This window comes from Xenopus tropicalis, chromosome 3 (genome assembly GCF_000004195.4).
Source record: "Xenopus tropicalis strain Nigerian chromosome 3, UCB_Xtro_10.0, whole genome shotgun sequence".
In the NCBI taxonomy this organism is placed as follows: domain Eukaryota; kingdom Metazoa; phylum Chordata; class Amphibia; order Anura; family Pipidae; genus Xenopus; species Xenopus tropicalis.
This window is the reverse complement of record NC_030679.2, coordinates 69,397,814-69,419,925: the sequence shown is the minus strand read 5'-3', so window position 1 is coordinate 69,419,925 and position 22,112 is coordinate 69,397,814. Positions and strand designations below refer to the sequence as shown.

The 22,112-nt window shown below is 37.2% G+C and overlaps 1 protein-coding gene across 2 annotated transcripts in view; it reads right to left on the bottom strand.

Moving 5' to 3' along the window:
- The window catches only part of cped1 (cadherin-like and PC-esterase domain containing 1), a 119,489-nt gene that overhangs the window by 84,697 nt on the left and 12,680 nt on the right, over positions 1 to 22,112 (bottom strand). For both annotated transcript variants that reach the window (XM_031898985.1, XM_031898986.1), the window contains exons 3-6: positions 18,111 to 18,208; positions 10,126 to 10,201; positions 2,660 to 2,792; positions 2,246 to 2,384 (exon numbers count right to left, since the gene is read on the bottom strand). In XM_031898985.1, coding sequence (XP_031754845.1) covers positions 2,246 to 2,384; positions 2,660 to 2,792; positions 10,126 to 10,201; positions 18,111 to 18,208 — 446 coding nt within the window. The remainder of the gene's footprint in view (positions 1 to 2,245; positions 2,385 to 2,659; positions 2,793 to 10,125; positions 10,202 to 18,110; positions 18,209 to 22,112) is intronic.

Sequence of the window (22,112 nt, the reverse complement as noted above, 5' to 3'; positions counted from 1 at the left end):
AAGGTTTTTCAAATTAAGGAGCCATAGCTCGTGGTATGGCTCCAAGCCAGCATAGGGGCTGTACTTCTTGTTAGGACAACACTTTTATATTAAAACACTATATTCATTTATTTCTATAGGTGGCTTATGCAGGTGTATTAAGAAAATAAGAATAGGCTATAACATATAATTCAGGCCCTGGTTCTTCTAAAATACAGTATATTAACTGGATTGTTGTCATGTCAGCTGCAGTGTGTAACAAAAAATGCCTTACCGGCACGGCGGGGACGCCCGCCGCGCCGCCGTCAGCGGGGACGCCCGCCGCGCCGTCCTCCTCATGCGCCGGCTTCCTCATAGTGGGCGCGCGCGCGCTCCCGCATTTAAAGGCGCATGCGCGCTGACGTGATGACGTCAGCGCGCAATGGCGCGAATTTCAAAGATATTTAAAGGGACGTTTGTTTACATTTTGTTGCCCGTGATAGGATTCGATTCCTGGTGCCTTCCTGAGCCTTGTGCATTCTTGTTCCTGTATTTCTGATAGTATTTCTCCTGTTTTGACCCGGCCTGCTCTTGACTTTCCTGAAATCCGTAACCTGACCCCGGCTTGTACTTTTGACTCCGATTTTGCCTAAACCCGCTACTTGATTATCTGGTTGACCATTGCCTGTCTGACGATCCCTGTTTTCCGCCTGCCTCGACCCAGCCTGCCTGACGACGAACTTGTTTAAACCCTATTTGTACCGTGATCTCGGCCTAACTAACTTTATCTACAGTCGTGCCCCTTTGCTTGCCAGAACTCCTGCCTTGTTCCTCTCGTTAAGTCCAGGTGGCATCTGAGTAGCTGAGGGCTCCTCCCGAAGCCAAAGGCGGTCACATTACTGGTGAAGCCGAGCCGAGACCAAGGAACTTGGCATTTGTTCTGGTTTAGGGTGCCGACCGTGACACAGTGGTTATAACTAATTTTTAGCTGAATACAACAATGCACACAGTCAGAGCAGAGCTATTTTATTTTTGTGTTCAGTCACTAGTACAGGTATCGGACCCCTTATCCGGAAACCCGTTATCCAGAAAGCTCCGAATTACGGAATGCCCGTCTCCCATAGACTCCATTTTAATCAAATAATTCAGAATTTTAAAACTGATTTCCTTTTTCTATGTAGAAATAAAACAGAACCTTGTAATTGATTCCAACTAAGATATAATTAATCCTTATTGGGTGCAAAACAATCCTATTGGGTTTAATTAATGTTTTATTGATTTTTTAGTAGACTTAAGGTATTGAGATCCAAATTACGGAAAGACCCCTTATCCGGAATACCCTTGTCCCGAGCATTCTGGATAATGGGTCCTATACCTGTACCAGGAAATATAACCCCATGACAAGAAACAAGCAACAAACTTTTTTCAGAAGAAAGTAATTTTCTCCTAGAATATTCTCCCATTCCATGTTTTCTCTAAAACATCTAGAATTGCCATATTTTAGTATGACAAATTTTATTATTAGAGACCTGATTAGAGTGTCATACTTTAGAAAATCAAACGTATTCTAGAAGTTTCTGCTTTATAGGCTCATGTAATAAATGAAGCCAAACTTTGCCATGCACAGTATATTCCTCTAAGTGCTGGGATAGTGCCACCTAGTGGTTGCCTTTTGTAATAAACATGTTCTTTATGTAAATATCAATTGAATTTTCTCCAAAGAATGGCAATATTATGAATACATCAGAGCCTTTATTAAAAATAATCACACTAGTGTAAATCAGCAGGAGACCAGTAAGAAATGTGTTTGTTTACATAGTCTTGCATTTGATTCATGCTAATGCACATGGAGGATTCAATGATGAATGTAAAGTTTGTTAAACAGAACAATGGCATGACAATGCCAATGTATTGCCTATTGTTTCTGATAATGTTAAAGCTACCTTCATAAATAAAAGTATCAACTTCTATCAAAAATATGAGTTTATTTGCAATGCTACATATCAAATTCAGCATCAAAATATGGGGTTAAAATACACATCTAAATATAAGAACTAAACAAAACTGTACAAATATATTGACTGATTACTGGATATCATAAATAGTGTGGCTTTCTCTTTGGTAACAGGCTCAGGTTTTAGAATATGTGAATTCAAACCCAGTTTAAGAAATATGTATAACTTTGGGGGATAATGGTAAATAACCTTAAGGAAGAAGGGTCTTTATTAAAAATTACTGAACCCCCCTGTAGCAATAACATAAATCTAGTTGAAAAATCCTATATTACCTTTATGGGAACAAACTGTTGGTACGGGTGGTGCTGAACAATTGCAACAGAATGAAGAAATGCACGCAGCGGTGATGATGAAGTAAGCAGCACGTATGCTCTTATGACTGGTAGATTCTGATGTTGAAAGTGATCAGACCTGAAAATGCAATAATAACTGATAATCATGACAAAAATGTTGGGAATCCTAGAGCAATTGCAGGGGGCTTGGGGGCTTTTTTAATGCAGTTGAATTTACTAGTTAGTTGTTTTAGGAATAAGCAGTTTTACATTTCTTTGAAAATGGGAAAACTGTCATACATTATTACTTAAACCTATAACTCCTCCATGGTCTTTCTTCCTTAACAATGATTGCGTGTGTTTATGCTACAGTATGAGTATTAAAGAATACATATTTAATTAAAATGTACTTACAAGAGAGTCTTAAATACTGGACTGGTGTTATGTGCTTTTCTTCTGAATTTACTTGGCGAGAATGGCGTAACGACCCTTGTTCTGAAGCTAGCTGCATCCGACTGAGGTGAACACACTGTAAGATTTTTTACTTCTACGAGAAACAAATACAATATAATACTATAAATGGTATTCTGCTATTATCACAACCCACTATGGGAACCCTGGAGTTACTGCCATGTTGAGGTTGGCAGTAGCTCCAGGGTTCCCCGAGCTTGGTTTGTCTGTAATAGCCCTCATTCTCATGCAAAAAATAATATAATTATCCCCCTTCATCATTTCTTTTTAAACAGATTTTTTGAATACATTGTAACAAAACATTTATACACAACACTGCTTTTTTTTTTGATGCAGAGAACATATTGTGCCTGAAGCAGTCCATGAAGCATGCAAGGATTAACGATGTGAAATGAAATCCTGTTTCAATCCTATCTTTTTATTTAAATAGTAAATGCTGTATGAATATTAAGCCTATTCTTTAACCTGTTCTATAAATGTACAGCAGAGGGCATCAAAGGGCTTGTAAATGACATTCAGAGTGAAACAGTTTTGTTGTGATTTGTATTAGTAATGTATGAAAGATCAACAGTTCTATTATTGCTCCATCCCATACTGCTGTCACAGGATCATTATGAATTGTAATTAAACAGTTTACTGAGTAAGCATAAAATGGGATAATGGTAGTACTTGATTTCGAATGAAATGAAACAACCAAACAAATGTGACAACATTCATTGTCTATGCAGTGTTCACTTTGAGATTGATGGGGTTCAGTGACTGTATAGTACTAATGCTTTTTTTGCAACTTTGGAGGCATCGATGGCGCCTTGATTAATTCCACATTAGTAGGCCTACTGTAGATAAGTGTGAAATGTATTGCAATTTATTACTACAGAGATATCTAAATAAATAAGAATAAATAAGAATGAGGGTCGTTACCCAAAAAACCAGCAGGGTTTGGTTTCAGTGAACCACTCAATAAACCGAAAAATGCATTTTTGCAACCCTAAAAAAATTATTCCAAATCCTGAGGCATTTAGGTGGGGCAGGTAATGTATGTTTGACAGCTAAGAATTATATATAAGTTTATAACAGGTATGGATGTTTTAATTTAAAAAAAAAAAAAGAATTTTGGTTGCATGCGTTATGTCTGAATGACAGGTCCACTTTTTAAGATATACAATGTACACAGTTTTAAGCAGGTAACCTGTGACTGGTGTACACCGCTTGCAAACATAATGCTATTTAAGGCTTGAGGAGTGATGACAGATGGGATGTTTTGGTGCCTGCACAAAAATACCTCAAACGAGGTACAGTCATTGGCTAGCCCTGTGGAAGACACTGTGGAGTAGTACAGAGACCAAAAAGGTTCTTTGCCTAAGCCATGCCCCTTATATAGGCATAATGCCTTTGCTTTTCCACCAGCTAGATGTTCAAAGTTGGAATTATACTTAACTGCAGGTATAGGATTTATTAACCAGAATGTGTGGGACAGTACCACATTGCTGAACTAGTAGTAGGTAGCGAATGAGCGAATCTGTCCCATTTTGCTTTGCCGAAAAATATGTGAAACTGACGAAAAATGTGCAAAACGCACTGAAGACAATAAGCGACAAATATTACTCATAACAAATTTTACATGAACGACATCTTTTATGCGCAACTTTTTTTTTTTTACTCCAGCCAGCGCCTTTTTTGTTTTGGTGACATTTTTGTCGCTCCAAATTTTTCCGCAGATGCAGAAATGAAGAATTTTGCTGTGAATCCATGCCTGCCAAAAACATTTGCTCATCACTAGTGGTGGGCAGCAAGGTGAACCAGGGATATGCAGTGTCGGACTGGCCCACCAGGATACCAGGAAAACTCCCAGTGGGCCCAGATGTCAGTGGGGCCTCTTGCTTCTAACTATTTGCTGGAGTTGGACTGGTCCATTGAGATACCAGGAACACTCCCGGTGGCCTGCTTCATGGTCATTCCCTATTGCTGTATAAGAACAAAGGAGGAATAATAATTTAGAGAATGGGCCCATGTTCCAAGGTTTTCTGGTGGGACACTGAAGGTATGTATCTTGTTCTCCCCCTTCTGTTGTACCTCAGGCACATTCTGCCTACGCCTAGTTCCGGCCTTGGTTTGGGATGGGAGTTTTTCCAGATAAGGGATTTTTCTGTAATTTGCATTACTATACTTTAAGTCTACTAAAAATCATTTAAATATAAAATAAACCCAAACAGGATTGTTTTGCTACCAGTGTGAATTGCAGATCTAAATTTAGATATAGGCCAGTCGAGCCTAAGGCTTTGCCTATAAACAGTACTTAAAAATCCTATAACTAATATTTCCGATTTTGCTATAGTCAGCTCTAAGAAAAGTTCTATAAAATCTTTCTTACAGACACCATATCAATGTGCTACATAGTGCTGACGCTTTATAACAGGGCAAGCAATAATACCTGCATCTAAATAAATAATAAAACCTAAAACATTTTGGGAAAAAAATATTAACTATGACTGTGCAAGACTTAAAAATACATCACAGAGCACTGTACCCAAATTGCCAGTTTTAAAGGAATTGAACTTTTGTAGAAGGCAATTACTGAAAATGCAGCTTTCAGCAGTGCAAAATCAGTATTTAAACCAGCAAGCTTTAATGAAATTATTCGATAATACACTCAGCAGGTTTTACAGAAGCAAAGATTAGTAATAATTAGAAAACTGAATTGCTAGAATGACAGCTAAGTGCAAAGCATCATTAACTATCCAGGGCAGTCAGATGTTCTAAAATAGCCTCATTATATAACCACTCTGCCAAGTCTTCATCTTCTAACAATAATAGGGCAATGCCACTGAAATGACAATGATTAGGCATTAGACAAAATGCAGTCAGAAAAAATTAGCAAAGTACCGTGAAAAATGACTTCAGGCTTGCAAACTTAAATATTCCTTGTCCTGGACAGTTCAGGATAGTAGTGTATGAACAGATGAACCCATAACTGTACAGTGCCACAATTGTACTTAGCACTTGGCATTTTTTCTGCACCTGAGTAGTATCAGCATCACTAACAATTAAAGGGGACCTGTCACACTAAGAAATAATTGTTTCCTATTGTGTTTGTCAATCAATAGTAACTTCACTTGAACTAGATAAATGATTTTGTTCCTTCAGTCTTTGAATTCACAGTCACAGCAGGCAGAAATGTGCCGCTTTCTGGACACTGATATCAAGGTAAGATTTGCATTATGCCAAAATCTTCTTTATGTGTCAGAATGGGGACATGACTCAGGTGCCCATGCACTGGGGTGCTGTGATATCTAGGAAGTTCTGAATGGAAAGTCAAAGTAATTGTCTGCTATGCTGATTGACAGCTGGGATTTTTAAATGCCTTTATAATGGGTATAGATGTGTTAATAAAAAATGAATTTGGGTTACATATTTACTTTGAAATAGACTTTAATTATACAGCTTTTTATGTCTTGCTGACAGGGCCCCTTTAAGGGTTGTGTACGTATGGGATCCGTTATCCCATTATCCAGAATACTCCAAATTAAGGAAAGGACCTCTATCATAGACTCCATTTTAATTACATAATTCAGATAATTAAAAATGTTTTCCCTTAATAATAAAACAGTATCTTGTATTTGATCCCAACTAAGAAATAATTAATACTGGTAACAGAATTCTATTAGGTTTACTTAATGTTTAAAGGACTTAGGGGGGGATATATCAATGGTTGAGTTTGATTTTTTTTTTTTAAGGTTTTTTTTGGGCTTAAAAAACTCGAACGTCTGGTATTTATTAAGCACAAAACCCCCAAAAACTTGAAAGTAAAACTTTGCCATCTAAAAGCTTGCGGGTTTCTATCGAAGTCAATGGGAGTTGTCCTAGGCAAAGCCAAGCCATATGTTACATTCATGTTTATGAGTTTTATTCAAGTTTGTTTTGAGTTTAAAACTCAAAAATTGGAGTATTCTAATAAGCATTCGATATGCAAGTTTAATTGATTTAGAAAAACAGATATATTCAAAAACTGATAAATAAGCCCATTAAAGAATGGTGATCTAAATGATGGACAGACCCCTTAGCCAGGAAATCCCAGGTCCTGAGCATTGTGCATAACAGGTCCCATCCCTTATCTCCAACCAATACTCCATGCTTTATTTGTTAGTGAAACTGACACATTCCCTATAAATTTAGTACTGTATCAGTACTATATTTTTTTTTTTTGTATATATGTTTTTATTAATTTTAACATGAAATAAAGAAAAATTATTTTGTCATACAGCATAGCAGGATTTTCTCGTAACAATATCACATGTTGCGGTAATTGTAAGTCTGCTTTATATAATTTCAAAATACTAACTATGTACAATAATACAGGTATACATATCAGTAGCACAATAAGAGAGACCAGTAGTAGGGTTACATTTTGTATCAGTACTATATTTAAGGGGATGTTCACCATTATATTCATTTTTAGCATGTTATAGATCAGGGTTGGGCAAACTTTTTGGCTCACGGGCCACATTTACTTACCCCCGGGCCAGACCGGGCCAGGGCGGGCAGGGCCAGGCCAGCGTTACGCCCCCTTAGTCTGTTTAATTCCGGGCTGCCAATGACACCAAGTCTCGCGTGATGAGACTTGGCGTCGGCGGCGGGCCGGATTAAAAAGGCCAAGGGGCCAGATGTGGCCCCCGGCCCGTAGTTTGCCCACCCCTGTTATAGATACTCATTAACTTATCAATAGGTCCTCTATTTTTTGCATGGTTCTTGAATTGTTGGTGTTCCTATATGGCTTATTTTCAGCCTGAAACTGATAATGTAATCTAGTTGTCAAGGGTACTGGCCCAAAATGATGCAGAGTTACATTTTTATTGTTATTCTTATTAATACTCCATTTTGACTGCTACCTGACGGCTAAGTTAATTACATCCTAGCAAACAGCTATGTGTAGATTTACTTTTAATTACAAGAGTCAAACTGTATTTTTGTATTAACTTTAATTTCTAAAGATCACAATGAATGGATTATGCAAATGAAAATAAAAAATAATATATTCCTTTTGTCACAGGATTATGCAAATACTCCAGTTATCCTAAAAATCTAAATTAATTGTAATCTGTTTTTCTTATATTGTGCCTTTGTTTGGAGATTTGATTCATGCATTTTGGGTTTCCTGATGCATTTAGAAGGAATAGTGGTTTCTGTTGAAGTGCTGATCTGAGCTGCATGTGCGGCTTCTTTGTAAAAGAGGACATATGCCACCTTCTGTGTGTGCAGTAACTTAGTTGCTTTATAGAACTTAGAATAAACACTTTAGCATAACATGTCTGCAACAGAAAATTTGACATGTGTTCATAGAGAGAACACATGACATCTTATTGCTAAGCAACAATAAATCCTCCATTGCAGGAAATAACATTTAGATGCACTGGAACAATCTCTGTTGTATCCCAACAGAAGGGGCATTGTGGGTTGTCTGATCTGTGGATTATCTCCACTGGCCGCAATTTTTCACAGGCAACTTTGTACTCTTATTTTCTGTCTTTGAGCATGTCAGACAGGGAATAATCATGCCTGTAGAAGTTTGGATACAGCAGTTTACCACAAGGAATTGGGAGTTATGACCGGTGCAGAGTCAATGTACTAGGTCGTCCCATGGCATGCTAATTCCTACTAGCCCACATACCCCTTCCCTAAGGTCCCTAAATAAATTGGGAATTGTAAAGGCCACAGCTTTATTTATACAAACAGTATTTTACATTAACATGTCAATCTATAACAAATGACAGCAACAGGGGAATGCTTGTCACCACAAAGAACACACCACCGGAGTGAATGGTCACCGCTGCCATGCCGGTTACCATGTGCACTCTGGTGGACAAGCGGTAGCAGATGAGCCTCACACCATACCAAAGCCTCCTGGGCCCAATACCTAAGGAAGTACTGACTCTTTATAAGCCACTCCTATCATGCCACCCTTTTTACTGCTCAGCTTCCTCTGTGTCCTTCCTGCCTTCCTAGCCCGGTCAAGGGGAGCATCATTCATAATGAATTATGTGAGCACTGGCGTGTTCTCAGATAAAATCTTTTGGATATGCTGTCAAATATGCTAGTGCCCCATTGGGAGCAGAACTTTCTATTTGTTGTTTATTTTCCAGTTATGATATTATGGGTATATAATGAGCCAGAATTTTCAGCGTATACAGAGCATGTGCATTTTCTTAATGTGAAAGGTCATTTTTCTAAGAGGTTATTTAGCAAAAGTACATACATGTTCTGGATTCAGAACTGGACAGAAAAATAAATGTGTGTTGTGGATATGGCAATAGTTGTGGCCTAAATGTATGAAATTAACTTTATTATTTAAAGTTACACTATACCTTCACTTTTTCCCTATATAATTGTTATTTTTATATATTTATTTTGATTTGTCTTTTTTTAATTCCCCAAACTTCTGAGAAGAAATTATTGTTTCTACTTGAAGTTTTAGCCTTGCAGTAACAACCACAGTCTTACTAGTATACTAGCCACAACCGATTCACCTGTCACTAACCACCATTGTGTTATCTTCCTAAGAATTCAGAAAGGGGTAACCTAGCAGGGGGTGTAGCATGTCTTTATCATTTGTGTGGCCATACAGAGTAGTAAATAGCACTCTCTACTGCTGGGCCAAAAGACTTGGGGGCTGATTTATTAAGACATGAATTCGAATCCAAATTGGAAAAATTCCGATTGGAAAACGAACATTTTGCGACTTTTTCGGCGCCTTTACGACTTTTCGGAAATTGTCGCGACTTTTTCGTTACCAATACGATTTACGTGAAAAAACGCGAGTTTTTCGTAGCCATTACGATTCGCTCGTATCTTGTCGCGACTTTTTCGTATTGAGCGCTCGTAAGCGGCGGGCGAAACTTTCAGACTTAGCATGATTTTGGAAGCCTCCCATAGGACTCAATGGCACCCTGCAGCTCCAACCTGGCCCAAGGAAAGTCACCATACTGAAGCTTGAATGAATCCGAACGCTACGAAAAAATCGCAACATTTTGCGCAACTTTCGGAATGGCTACGAAAAAGGCGTGACTTTTTGCGCAAGTTTTAACGCTACGAAAAAAATCACCAGATTTTGCGCAACATTCGGAATGGCAACGAAAAAGTCGCAATAATTTTCCGAAAAATCGCCAAATACCGATCATTACGAAAAAAACGCAATCGGACGCATTCGGCTCGTTCGTGGGTTAGTAAATGTACCCCTGGTGTTCTAAATATGGGGTATTCCTTGTATTAAGCACAATTCTGCAGGAAATAAGTTAATGTATTAAATAATACATGTCAAATTAAGTATGCAGCATTTAAATACTTTGATGAAATAATATGTGATGCATTCCAGTAAAACAATAAAATATGAATAAATTATTTTTAATTTAAAATACCTGGGAATTTTCCTGACATTTCACAGATTGTCTCTTTGCGGCATAATAGCTGCTGCACTTCCAGTAATATATTTACCTGTAACAAAGGAACATGTTATCTTAACTGATAAACATATTTAAAAATAATTTTTGGTATGGAAGGAGTAAGTACAGGTATGGGACCTGTTATCCAAAATGCTTGAGGCCTGGGTTTTTCCAAAAAACGAGTCCTTCAGTAATTAAGATCACCAAACCTTACAGCTACAAACAATCATTTAAACATTAATTAAATACACTAGAATTATTTGCCTCCAATAAGAATTAATTATATCTTAGTTGGGATCAAGTACAAGGTACAAGGAAATCATTTAAAAAATGTCATTTGATTAAAATGGAGCCTATGGGAGATGGCCTTCCTGTAATTCAGAACTTCCGGGATAACAGATCCCATACCTGTATATGGTATATTTAACTATAGGCTATATGTGCTCCATCAAAATCAGCACGCAAGAAATAGGCAGACAGGAAAAAAGTTAAGTAATGGAATGTTATGAAATTATATATAAATACTATGCTCTACAAGAGCATGATATTGTGAGGGAGTTAATGTGTCTCTTAAAGTCTGAGCAATTGCCTTTGCTTAAGTGAGAAAAGAAAATTAGCTCTTTGTGGGAAATGAGGTTAGAGAGCCAGAAAACAGTATCAGTAGCATTTTTTTCAGTTAGGGTATTTATAAGCTGCCTTTAACATCCAAAGGGGTATTAAATGTATGTTACTTACTATATGTAAACATTTCTGCTTTTATTTCCCACAGTTTATAGAATATTTTATATAGGTTAAGTCATTAAATTGTAGTTGTACTTTTTACTGACTTTTCGATATAAAGTAAAATAAACCAGTACAAGTATGGTATCCGTTATCCGGACACCAATTATCCAGAAAGTTCAGAATTACAGAAAGGCCATCTCCCATAGACTCCATTATAAGCAAATGATTATAATTTTCAAAAATGATTTCCTTTTTCTCTGTAATAATAAAACAGTAACTTGTACTTGATCCAAACTAAGAAATAATTAATCCTTACTGGAGGCAAAACAATCAAAATATTGGGTTTAATTCATGTTTAAATGATTTTTTAGCTGATTTAAGGTATGGAGATCCAAATTATGGAAAGACCCATAATAAAAAAAGCCCCAGGTCCCGAGCGTTCTGGATAACAGGTCCAATATCTGTGCTGACTTCCTGCTTCACTACAGAGCATGACATTATCACATAGCAAACTGTATTTGTAGATTAATATCTTAGCTTAAATAACTTCGAACTGTAAATCAAGTCAACAGTTTCTGAAACTTTCTAAATGATGTGGTTATTTTTTGCTGCTCCCACTGCGACTGATCCGTTTGAGAAGCATTACAATGATCTCAGTAAAATTGGTTAGCCCTGTAGGAGACGCTAACCAATAATCTTGGTAATAATAACAAAAAGAACAATTTATTTTCTTGCTTCATCCCTGTGGTTGAAAAAAAATTGAAGTGAAATATATAACTTAACAACAAAATCTGACCTGTAACACCAAGCTTGTTAGTTGCCAGAACAATTATCCTTATGGAGCACATTGCCAAATATTGATTTTCTTCTTTATCTGCATAGAAATATGTTGTGATAATCATCACCCAACTGCTTTATATAAAAACGTTGCTGCCATGGAAGACAGAAAGGCATATTTTCCACATTAGCTGTTATTTTTGTTATTTTGTTCAGAGCATTAATATTTTTACAGATAGCAAAAATTTGCAGAATTATTGTGTAAACATGATTAACTGTATGAGAGAGGACATGTTGTAACATTTATAAATACTGGATATAAAACACTTTAAAATATGCAGTCGCATTCTTGTTTCCAGTACTGGGTTTCATTTTTTTAAAAATAAACTTTTGAGTAACCTGCTCTCTCACAATTCACTAAACAACTTCCGTGGTGGGCAGGAAAATAGCAGTTGCACTGTAAATGCACCATTTTTAGTGCTGAAGCAATAGTTCCACGGACAAATGCGCAGGGACCCTTAATTGTGCAGATTCATTTTGTAGCTAGGCTCCTGGCATCAGTAATTGTCAGCGGGGGCCTCCGGCACCCACGGGAGAGGTGAAGTCAGGATCAAGGAGGAAGGCCGCTTCCAGCGAGTCCGAGCGAAGTACAGATGCAGGATAATCCAATAGAGAGGTCAGGTTCAGGCAAAGGTCACTAAAGGCAGGCAGCAAGGTTCAAGGTCAGAAACAGGCAAATAAACAGCAACAGGAAGCAGATAAGAATATTAGAGACCCAGGAACACAATAGGTATGTTGAGCTATACTCGGGCATTGAACCTGGGTCACTGGCGTCTTTTTGAGTTTGAATTTGGCGCCATAGCGCGTGACGTCATCGCGCCGGCGTCCTTGCGCCCACGTGGAGTCCTGGGCGCCGCCATCTTGGATTCGCCGCGCTGAGAAGGAAGACGCCGCCGCACACCAGGAGCAGGTAGGGAGCGGGAGCGGCGACGGTTCCTGACAGTAATATAATTAAAGGTCTGGAAGCAGATGAATAATATTTCATCTTGAGTACTATAGAGCCTTAGTGTTCGGGTTTACAGGCTCTTTAAAGTTTTGTTCTATGTAAGTCCATCTGTTTGAATATTTGAGTCATTTTATTGAAGGGACAGTCTAGCTAAAACACCTCTGCTAAAAAGGAACATAATAAATAGGACTTGTGTTGAAATTACATTCAGTCAGAGAGATGTCTACTGTGCATATTGCGGATATTGATTACTATTGGAACAGGAGGCAGCAAGTACAGTATGCACAATAGACAGCTCTTTGACTTCCTTTCTATTTAAAAGAGAAGGAAGGCTCAGTATGCTAAAGGAGGCAGAGCTTCATGCTAGATAAGGAAGTTAAAGATTTCTGATGCATGTTCCATCTTATTCGAAAAAACATCAGACTCAATGTCAGGAGAGAGGTATGTAATTTACTGTTTAGAGTCTTTTTAGGGATTTTCAAATAAAAGGTTTATTTATGCTTACTTTTTAGCAACGAAGAGTAGTTTTCAAAACTTAATTAGCTTGATAATTTTAAAAAAACCTAGTAACCTAGTGATTTTGCGTGCTATACATTGCCTAAAAGATATATTCTCCCCATTTCTTGTTTTATTCTCAAAGGACAATGAATCATAGTGGATTCAATTTTGTTAAAAAAGTATCAACTGATCTCTGCAAAGTGATTTTAATGAATTGCAATGAAAAACACAAAATAACTAAAATCATCACTGGTGCAGCCAATTAATTTCCAAAATCTTACAATAAGTTACATAGACATCACCAGTTGCGCAGTCAATGGGTTCCGAGTGATTGTAGCATAAATAAAATTATTAAGAAGGTCCAAAATCTAGTGAGTTAGTATTGTGGCATAACCTTCACCATGAAGAAAAAAAAGACACTCTAAAAACCTCAGTGAAAAATAAACAAAATGCACGTTAGGAGATGGATGCAAGTCCCCCGGTATCCTTTGGCGTACAGTTAAATAAGAATGGAAATAGCATGGCACAGTTTTAATTCTGCCAATAACAGGCCATCCACGAAAAGTGAGTGATTGTGCAAAAAGGAGAATGGTTATAGGGTAACCAAGAAACCCATAACAAGTCTAAAGAAGTTACAAGCCCCAGTGGCTGAGACTGTAGAGTCTATGCATACAAATGTTGCCGCCATTGCAGATTAATCAGAGTGGCAAAAAGCCAATCTTAACTATAACTCATATGACATCTTGCCTACAGTTTGCCAGAAGGTGCATGGGAGACTGTGTTAAAGGTACTATCGTCTAAAAAATTTCACTTTTTGGACTTCAGTTTAAATTACATGTTTGTTATAAGCCAAACATTGCACATCAGCATAAACACATAAACCATTCCATGGAGCATTGTGGTGGCAGCATCACGATGGGGGAAGGCTTCCCTGCAGCAGCCCTCAAAATGGCTTGTGAGGGCAAGGGTAGAACAAATGCAGTAAAATATAGTGAAACCTTGAAGGCAAACATAAAGCAGTCTGCAAAAAAACTAAGCCTTGGGAGAAGAGTTATCTTCCAGAAAGACAATGACAAAGACAAAACTACACTAAAATACAACAATGCCCAAACTGCAATCCAATTGAGAATTTGTAGCTGCACTTGAAGGAGGCTGTTCACTCACGATCCTCATGCAAACAGGCAGAGCTACAAAGCCAAATGAGGAATAACTGCAGTATCTAGATGTGAAAATCAGTTTAACCATCTGTGGAAGTCAGGTTAATTTTATTCATGCTATATATTCAATTTGTTGACCACAGCAGGCTACTACGCTATTTCTTCATCCATGAATGCAGAATTTAGATTAATTATTTGTCTTTCCATCACAACTGATGCTTTGTGTAACATGAAACATTCTTATCTACAGGAAGCAGGAATTTACAGGAATCGTGAATTTCAACTTCATGTACATGAAAAGAAACAAATACCAGGAAAAGCCATAGACACATGACAGTGATAAAAGATTATATTGCCCTGTGAAAGTTGCCTGTTGCAATAACCAATACATATGGTATTAATTAGAGTGTAAATATTTACCAATCATAGGGCAATAGCACCAGTTCCTTATGATGCCAACATAATAAAACCCCTAGCATTTGACAAATTAGTAAAGAGTCACTAATAATATGCTATTGTCTCCCTCCAGTACATAACCCTTGTATTTATTAACATTGAAAATCTTTTGCCATTTAGAGGTTCTACCCCCAACTTTATTCTTTTGTTGACACTAAAAGTATGGGGCCTACAATCCAGAATGATCAGGACCTGGGGTTGTCTGGATAAGGGATCTTTCTGTAATTTGGATTACCTTAAATCTTTTGAAAAATTACTTAAACAATAAATAAACCGAATATATATATCTTAGTCAAGTACAAGGTACTGTTTTATTATTACAGAGAAGGGGAAATAATTTTTAAAACTTTTAATTATTGTATTAATATGGACACTAAGCCTTCTTCTATTTCAGAGCTTTTGGATAATAGGTTTCTGGATAAAGATCCCATACCTGTACCTGTAAATAGCATGATTACATTTATATTTATGCACACATATTTCTTTACCATCCTTAAATATAGTGTGTATATACAGTTCTTATATTAATTCAATCCAGTTCTTTAGTTTGGAAAGCGTTAACATAGACAAAAGCACTGCCATGCTGCTAAAGAAACCTGCACAGTAAGGCTAACTATTACTAATTGCAATGTGCAATGCAAAATGAGTTTATTGGCATATTAAATAGAGAACTGCTTGGACTAAGTTGTTAAACTGAGAGATTGCTTGTTGGTGACCTGATATGATCCAGTAAATATATAAGCAAGAAAGCATCTCACAAAATAGTCTCATTTAGAAATCTCTTATGAAAAACAGCATTGTCATCCAAAAAGCCCTTCATTTTGGAATAGCGAATCTTATGCCATTAAAAGTGTCATTTCAGTACATTACCTAGGGTAAAATCTTCAAAGCAAAAGACAGTACAAAAGAGAAATGGTCTATCTTCAAAATAATGCTAATTATATATACTCAGCAGAATGTCTGAGCCTTTGGAAAAGTGAAAGTACCACCTTATCATCATTTCCTTTGGTTCTTGCGTGGTCACATACAAATTTCAGAAAAGGCTGGATAAAACTGATCAAATATTGGAGCCAGGCAAGGTAGCAGTCATAAAATGTATAAAAGGGCCAGTTAAAAAGAAACAATGATAAAATACTCCTATATGAAACAATTATGATCCACATTTGCACAAAATATGCAGTTAAAATGATGACTTAAAGTTGTTGTTCCCAAATTGTGGGGTTCTGTTCTAGGACTCAAAGCAGTTTCTGGAGGGGCCCAGTCTGAAGCAGATTTTGTGCCAGTCTTCTAAGAAACTTTTATTTAGCATAAAGGACACTTTCAAGACTGAAAATTATTTTAGAGGACAAAAACAATTATATGGATATATTGTAGACTCATGAGTGTATTTTTTAAATTTACTATAACCCTAGGCATAAGTGTAAGGGCACTAAGCTGTGCAAAAGTGCTCCCTTTAGCGTTTATGCAGAGAGCACATCTGCCCAGGGTCTGGCTGCACTCTGCACCTCGTGCCGACTAAAGAAACCAACATGAGGTGCAGCATTAGTGGGGACATAGATAGTGGATGGATAGGGGTCGAGAGAGGGGATGCCTTCGTGCCTCCACCATCTGCCCTTTAAGAATTCAGTGTTGCCATATACAGGCAGCAATGTATTCAAAAGGATACAGCATGGAAGGCAGGGTTCAAAGTGCTCGCTTTATGCACTTTGCACTCTGCCTTTCACAATATAAATGAGCCCTTATATATACTGATATTGTTCAGGAGGCATACATTTATTATAAGTCTCACTGTTCAAAAAAGGTCTGACAATACCATTTTAAAGGTATACTCAATGTTCATTTTCTAGATCTTAGCTGAAATGCTCTAATTGAAAGATACTAAGGAATGGGCATAGTTAATTTGTATGTGCTTCAAACAAAATAACATGTCATGTTCTGAGGATTCTCACAGCTTCTCTGAGTCAGTCTTAATCAAAATATTATAAAGAGGCTCCAGAAATAGAATGTCTAAGAGAAGTTACATTTCAAACAAACTCCTAACAGTCAGCATATGGAAAATTTGGCTTTAGTTCATTGACACATCATGTTAGGAATGTGTTTAAATTGCCCTGACAATTCACTTCAAATCACAAGTCTTTTTTCCTTAAGTCTTCCTTATTGCTGTTCTCTTTTTCTGCCGGCAGCTTGATTGGCATGGTCAGTTTACCTGTCTAGACCTAACACCGTAGAACCTGAAGTATATAGTTACTACAGCTGTTACTTAAGATGATGCCACATACGCTCCTACCTGAGCCTGCACCCGAATAAGTGAAATATGCTCGGGTACAGGCACATGTAGCCGTTATCCGCCGAAGATATGAAGTCTTGCATTTTTTGGCGAACATTGGCTACATGTGCCTGCACCCAAGCAGATTCCATTCATTTGGGTGCAGGCACAAGGTAGGGTAAATCGACAGTTGCAGGGCATATTCTCGGCAAGCGTTTTTCAGTTTGGCATCAGCCTAATGTCACTTTTTCATAGGATATAACCTGCAAGCAATTTTCTGGTAAATAGATATTATATAAAACATTTTGCTTGCAACCCAATTCCCACAAAGAACATCTATGCATTTTACTTGCTTGAAATATAAAAACCACCTTATACTGTTTACACACCTGCAGCTTTGAGTGTTTGCCACCAAAATGTTTTGCCCCCAGTAAATCAAATCAAAATCTTAAATCTGCATTACAAAGAGTTTATTTTGCTAAGGATTTCCGGAATCGCATGGAATGCCAAAATATCACATAACCAAGCAGAGTACCTTGTAAAACCCATCAGTATATGGTTTCTCCTTTACAATGCTCCTTGCCTCTGAAAAGCTTTCTTGGTCTTTCGAATTTTGCCATAACTTCCACAGTTCCCCTTAACTGTTATTTTTTTTATGACATTAAAGGCAGGGGAAACCCCAAAGTCTTGGGGTGAGATTTTATTTAGCTCTGGAATGGTCAACAGGTCACGACTCCTAATGGCTAATAAGGCCAAATGAGGTCTTTAAGGTAAAGGAACCTGCAAAAACATATTTATCACTGGACAAACTTTTACACATTGCATAATTACTATTTTCTTTGTTCCTATGTGTTTGTGAAATAGAATGTAACTTTGCATTTATATCTGCAAATACATTGTTTTTTAACTTTTCACTTAATGTTTTATTTGGCCAGGAGATCCAGAGTTTTCCATTTCACTATATATGTCATACTGTGGGTACAATACTGTAAGATAGAAAATTCACTTACTGTGCAGTCTTTTACAAAAAACAACATTGTTACATATGGCATTAACTGCTTACTAGTAATAGAATTACCTTTTTAAATTGATACAGCTCTTTTTCTTTCCTGCAGTCTGACTCAGAACTGTTATTAGGTGGGATATAGATGAAAATATCTTCAGTGTTTACCAGGCCTAGAAGAAGAATACACATGCTGTATATACACAAGATAAAGACATAACATACAGAAATATATACACCTATAATAGCTCAAAAAGTAGTTATCCAATTCTTATTTCTTTGCAAATTTCAATTATTTAACTGTCTGATCACAGATGGCTGCTAGGGCTGCACCCCCATTCGTTTTAAGTGAATGTGTAGACTCTGAGTTGGCAAAGGCTGTTAATAAAAAAAAATAGAATGGAGATCTTGAAAATCTGGCAGAGACCTTTCTATCATTTTGGCCATGACTTAAGCGAGGCTGAAGATGGAAGAAATAACTTGCAGCCAGACATCTGTGGCTTATTACACCACTCCAGAGATCAAGCAGCTTGATGGAAGTAGCAGAGTGGCTGCCAAGTGAGGAAATGACTTTTCAGTATTAGTGCAGATGATAGGTACATTTTAAGAGTCAAATGGCAGATTTGTTTAGAGGAAAAAAACTGTTACTTGCTTAAAAGTTTGAAAAGGGCCATGCAGATTTACAGTAGGAAAGGAAACAGTAGATGATCAGCTGCAAGTGATGAAAGCCAGTCCCAAATGTATAGTTTAGGGCCACAAACAGATTTTAACTCCATTTAGTGCAATCCTTGGCAAGTGTAAAGCTGGGTAAAATCCACCTGCATGTTTAGTAAATATTGGCTGCATTTTTCTATTAATTAAAATTATACATTATATCGACTGGGAAAGTGAACACTAATAGATTCCTTTATGGACTATAAGATGTATTTTCTAACGCTGGGCAATTTTGAACCAGAGCAGTAACCTATAGCAATTAATCAGAGATTTCCTTTCACAATCCTAATTGTATAAGGCCCCATGAAAGCTAATATTTAATTGATTACTATGTATCACTGCATTAGGGAAATTCACCCAGCAATACTGACAGAGCAATGAAAAGCAAGTGATAATAGACTATTATCAGTATTCAGTATACTATATAGCATATATAGTAAGATATGACAGTTTTGTAGCATAAACGTAAATATTACATAGCTACTTTTAGTCAGAAACAAAATGTATGCCTGGAAGAAGACTGATAAATAATTTGGCCAGTATCAAATTGGGGCTTGCTCAGGTATGGATCAGTTGATTAGTAGACCAAGTGATTACAGGCAGTGCTTATGCTACAAACTACACCACGGGCCTACCATGCCATCAGAAAGATTGGTTCACCCCTACTGGGGCAACTACCTGAGTCACCACATTGAGCAAACATCCATTTGTCTGATGACATTGCAGAAACATCCATTTCAGCCCACATATGTTAAGCTTGTACAAGCTAAATCCCATTGGCAAGCATTAATCAAAATTATTTGGTTATCAGAGCAAGAACTTCAAGATACTTGATACTATTTGTTTCTAACACCATTTATTTAAAGGTTTTTCAAAGTTAAGTTACTGGTACCCCAGTGCTATTGCCTCATCTTTGTACAGGTAATGGGATCCTTTATCCATTTACTCCATTTTAATCAAATAATTCAGATTCTTAAAAATGATTTCCTTTTTCTCTGTAATGATAAAATGGTACCTTGTACTTGATCCAAGCTAAGATATAACTAATCCTTACTGGCAGCTAAAAAATCCCATTGGGTTTAATTAACATTTAAATGATTTGTTATTAGATTTAAGCTATGGGGATCAAAATTATGGAAAGGCCCCATGTCATGTTAGCCCCAGCAGGAAGGATAAAAAGGGCACAGACCCAGGTACTAGCAGCTCATTCTGGAGGTCTCAGCTTATGTTGGGGGATGGGCTCAGGATTTCCAAACTCATGCCTCAGGAGGACACAAAAGATAACTCGGTAACGTACATAGGTTTTTCTCTGTGTTTTATTTACTGTTTGTATGTATATGTCTCTTTTTGTAAAACCTTTTCAAATGCACTGTTTACCTTTGTAATATTAAATATAAAATGTAATAAGTTCTGTCCTTTGGCTCTATAAAGATCCCCACGTACCTTGTATAAATGCTTGGCCTAAATGTAGTAACTGCTTAGTTGTATGTGTATTGAGTAGAGGGCAAGTTCTGTGTAGATGCTAATTAACTAGTGGGCTGCTAGCAGGAGAGTGTGTCTGATGGTAATTTTAACCCTGTGGCTGCTGGAGTGTGTTGAATTAGCGGAAACTAACCCTACTTACAGTGAGAGAAAGCTTGTGTGATATATTTGTGCATAAGGTTTCTATAGCCTGTTAATGATAGATGGTGGCAGCGAATAGTTATTTGGGGGAGTGGTGTGTTTGGGGGTGCTTGATGTTAGTCTAACCTGTGTGAAGGTGACTGAGTGTAACCCCTTGTTGCCACGTCCCCGTGTCATACGTGTCTGAGAGTGGTGTGTTGACACCCCATATCTGGGAAAATCCCAGGTCCCAAGGATAACAGGACCCATACCTGTTTTATGGTAGCAAGCTCGCTAAGGGTTTATTCCTTTTAGAGTAACTTTTAGCATTGTATACATACAACTTATTACTAGCAAGCAAAATAGTGGTAGCCTATTAGTTTAGGCAGCTACTTGCAGAAATAGCCAGTCACATTAGTGGGGGAATAACTGTAATGATGACAGCATATAACAAATGCACATACAGGTGGAGTGCCCAGTTTTATTTTCACAATATCTAGGGAAGTGGGGTCATATACTACAGTTCATTTTTTTCACAATTTGTATTTTTTGTACCAAAATACGATTTTGTTGAAAAAAAAAATTTTTCCGCCATTTATTATGCGACAAAACTGCAACAGATCTGAAAGAAAAATATAAAAGCTGTCAAGATCATGTAGAAGACATGGCAGGTGTCCTTTTTACAACTGGAAGATCTTTCTTTGATTTGTGGTTTAAGAGGTTTTTCTGTATTTCTGAATCTTTCACGTGTTTGACAATACAAGTTGCAGTTCTCAAATTTTTTTCACATCTTTTTTCCTTTGTGCTTTTTGAATTTGGATCTTTTTATTTTGTGATTTTTGTGGAACTGAGTTTATTGGTGGCTTGAAAAAACTGTAAAACCATGAAATTCCAAAAAAAATTAAATCTGCCCCCTAGTGTCAGTGGCATACTGGTGACTTTCAGTGGAGCACTTATAAACAATATTCTACTGTTAATTAACTGGGCAATCTGCAATACAACAAGAGGCCCATGCAACACACATAAAAATCGTTTAAATACCTTGTGTGGAATAGGCCTAAGATGAAAAATTATTATTTTATCCCACTGCTGATCTATGTTTGCATATATGTGTCAGCCTACAATTTGCTACCCCCAAAAAAATATATACTGCAACTGATCAAACTTTTTACACCTTTAGCTGTTTTTGTAAATTTGGGTATATTAAGTGTATTTAGTAAATAACATCTGGCTATGATTTGAAAGTTTTAATCAAAATCATCTGGAGGAAACTCATTTGTGTGAAGCCAAAATGAGACACTGGGCTTTTTGTTCTTTCCTTGACAGCAAAAAGCAAACTAAATAAATGAGAGGTCATAAGATACTCACATCTGAACTGTGAAGTAGAAATACATGAAAATAAATGAAACATCGACAGAACAGTGTAAACTATTTTAAAAAGTGAGGGTAGGTTAAAATGCTGAAGCTTCATTAAACATGACATAATTCACACATTTAATAATGAATGGGCACATTTTCTTACATTACATGTGTAAGTGCCCCATACTAAAACTTTTTAAAGGTACACAAAGAGAGACACATGAGAGGGTGTTTATGCCACACATGGAGGGTTCTTGGCCTGCAGATAAACGTAGGCCAAATATCCACCCCTATGCTTGAATCAGCGCTCTTCTGTGTCTGCACCCAGAGCCAGTGCCTTGGTCAGAGTGCAGGCACACAAAAATAGATTTTGGCTCCAAAATGAGTATGCAGAATGAGTAT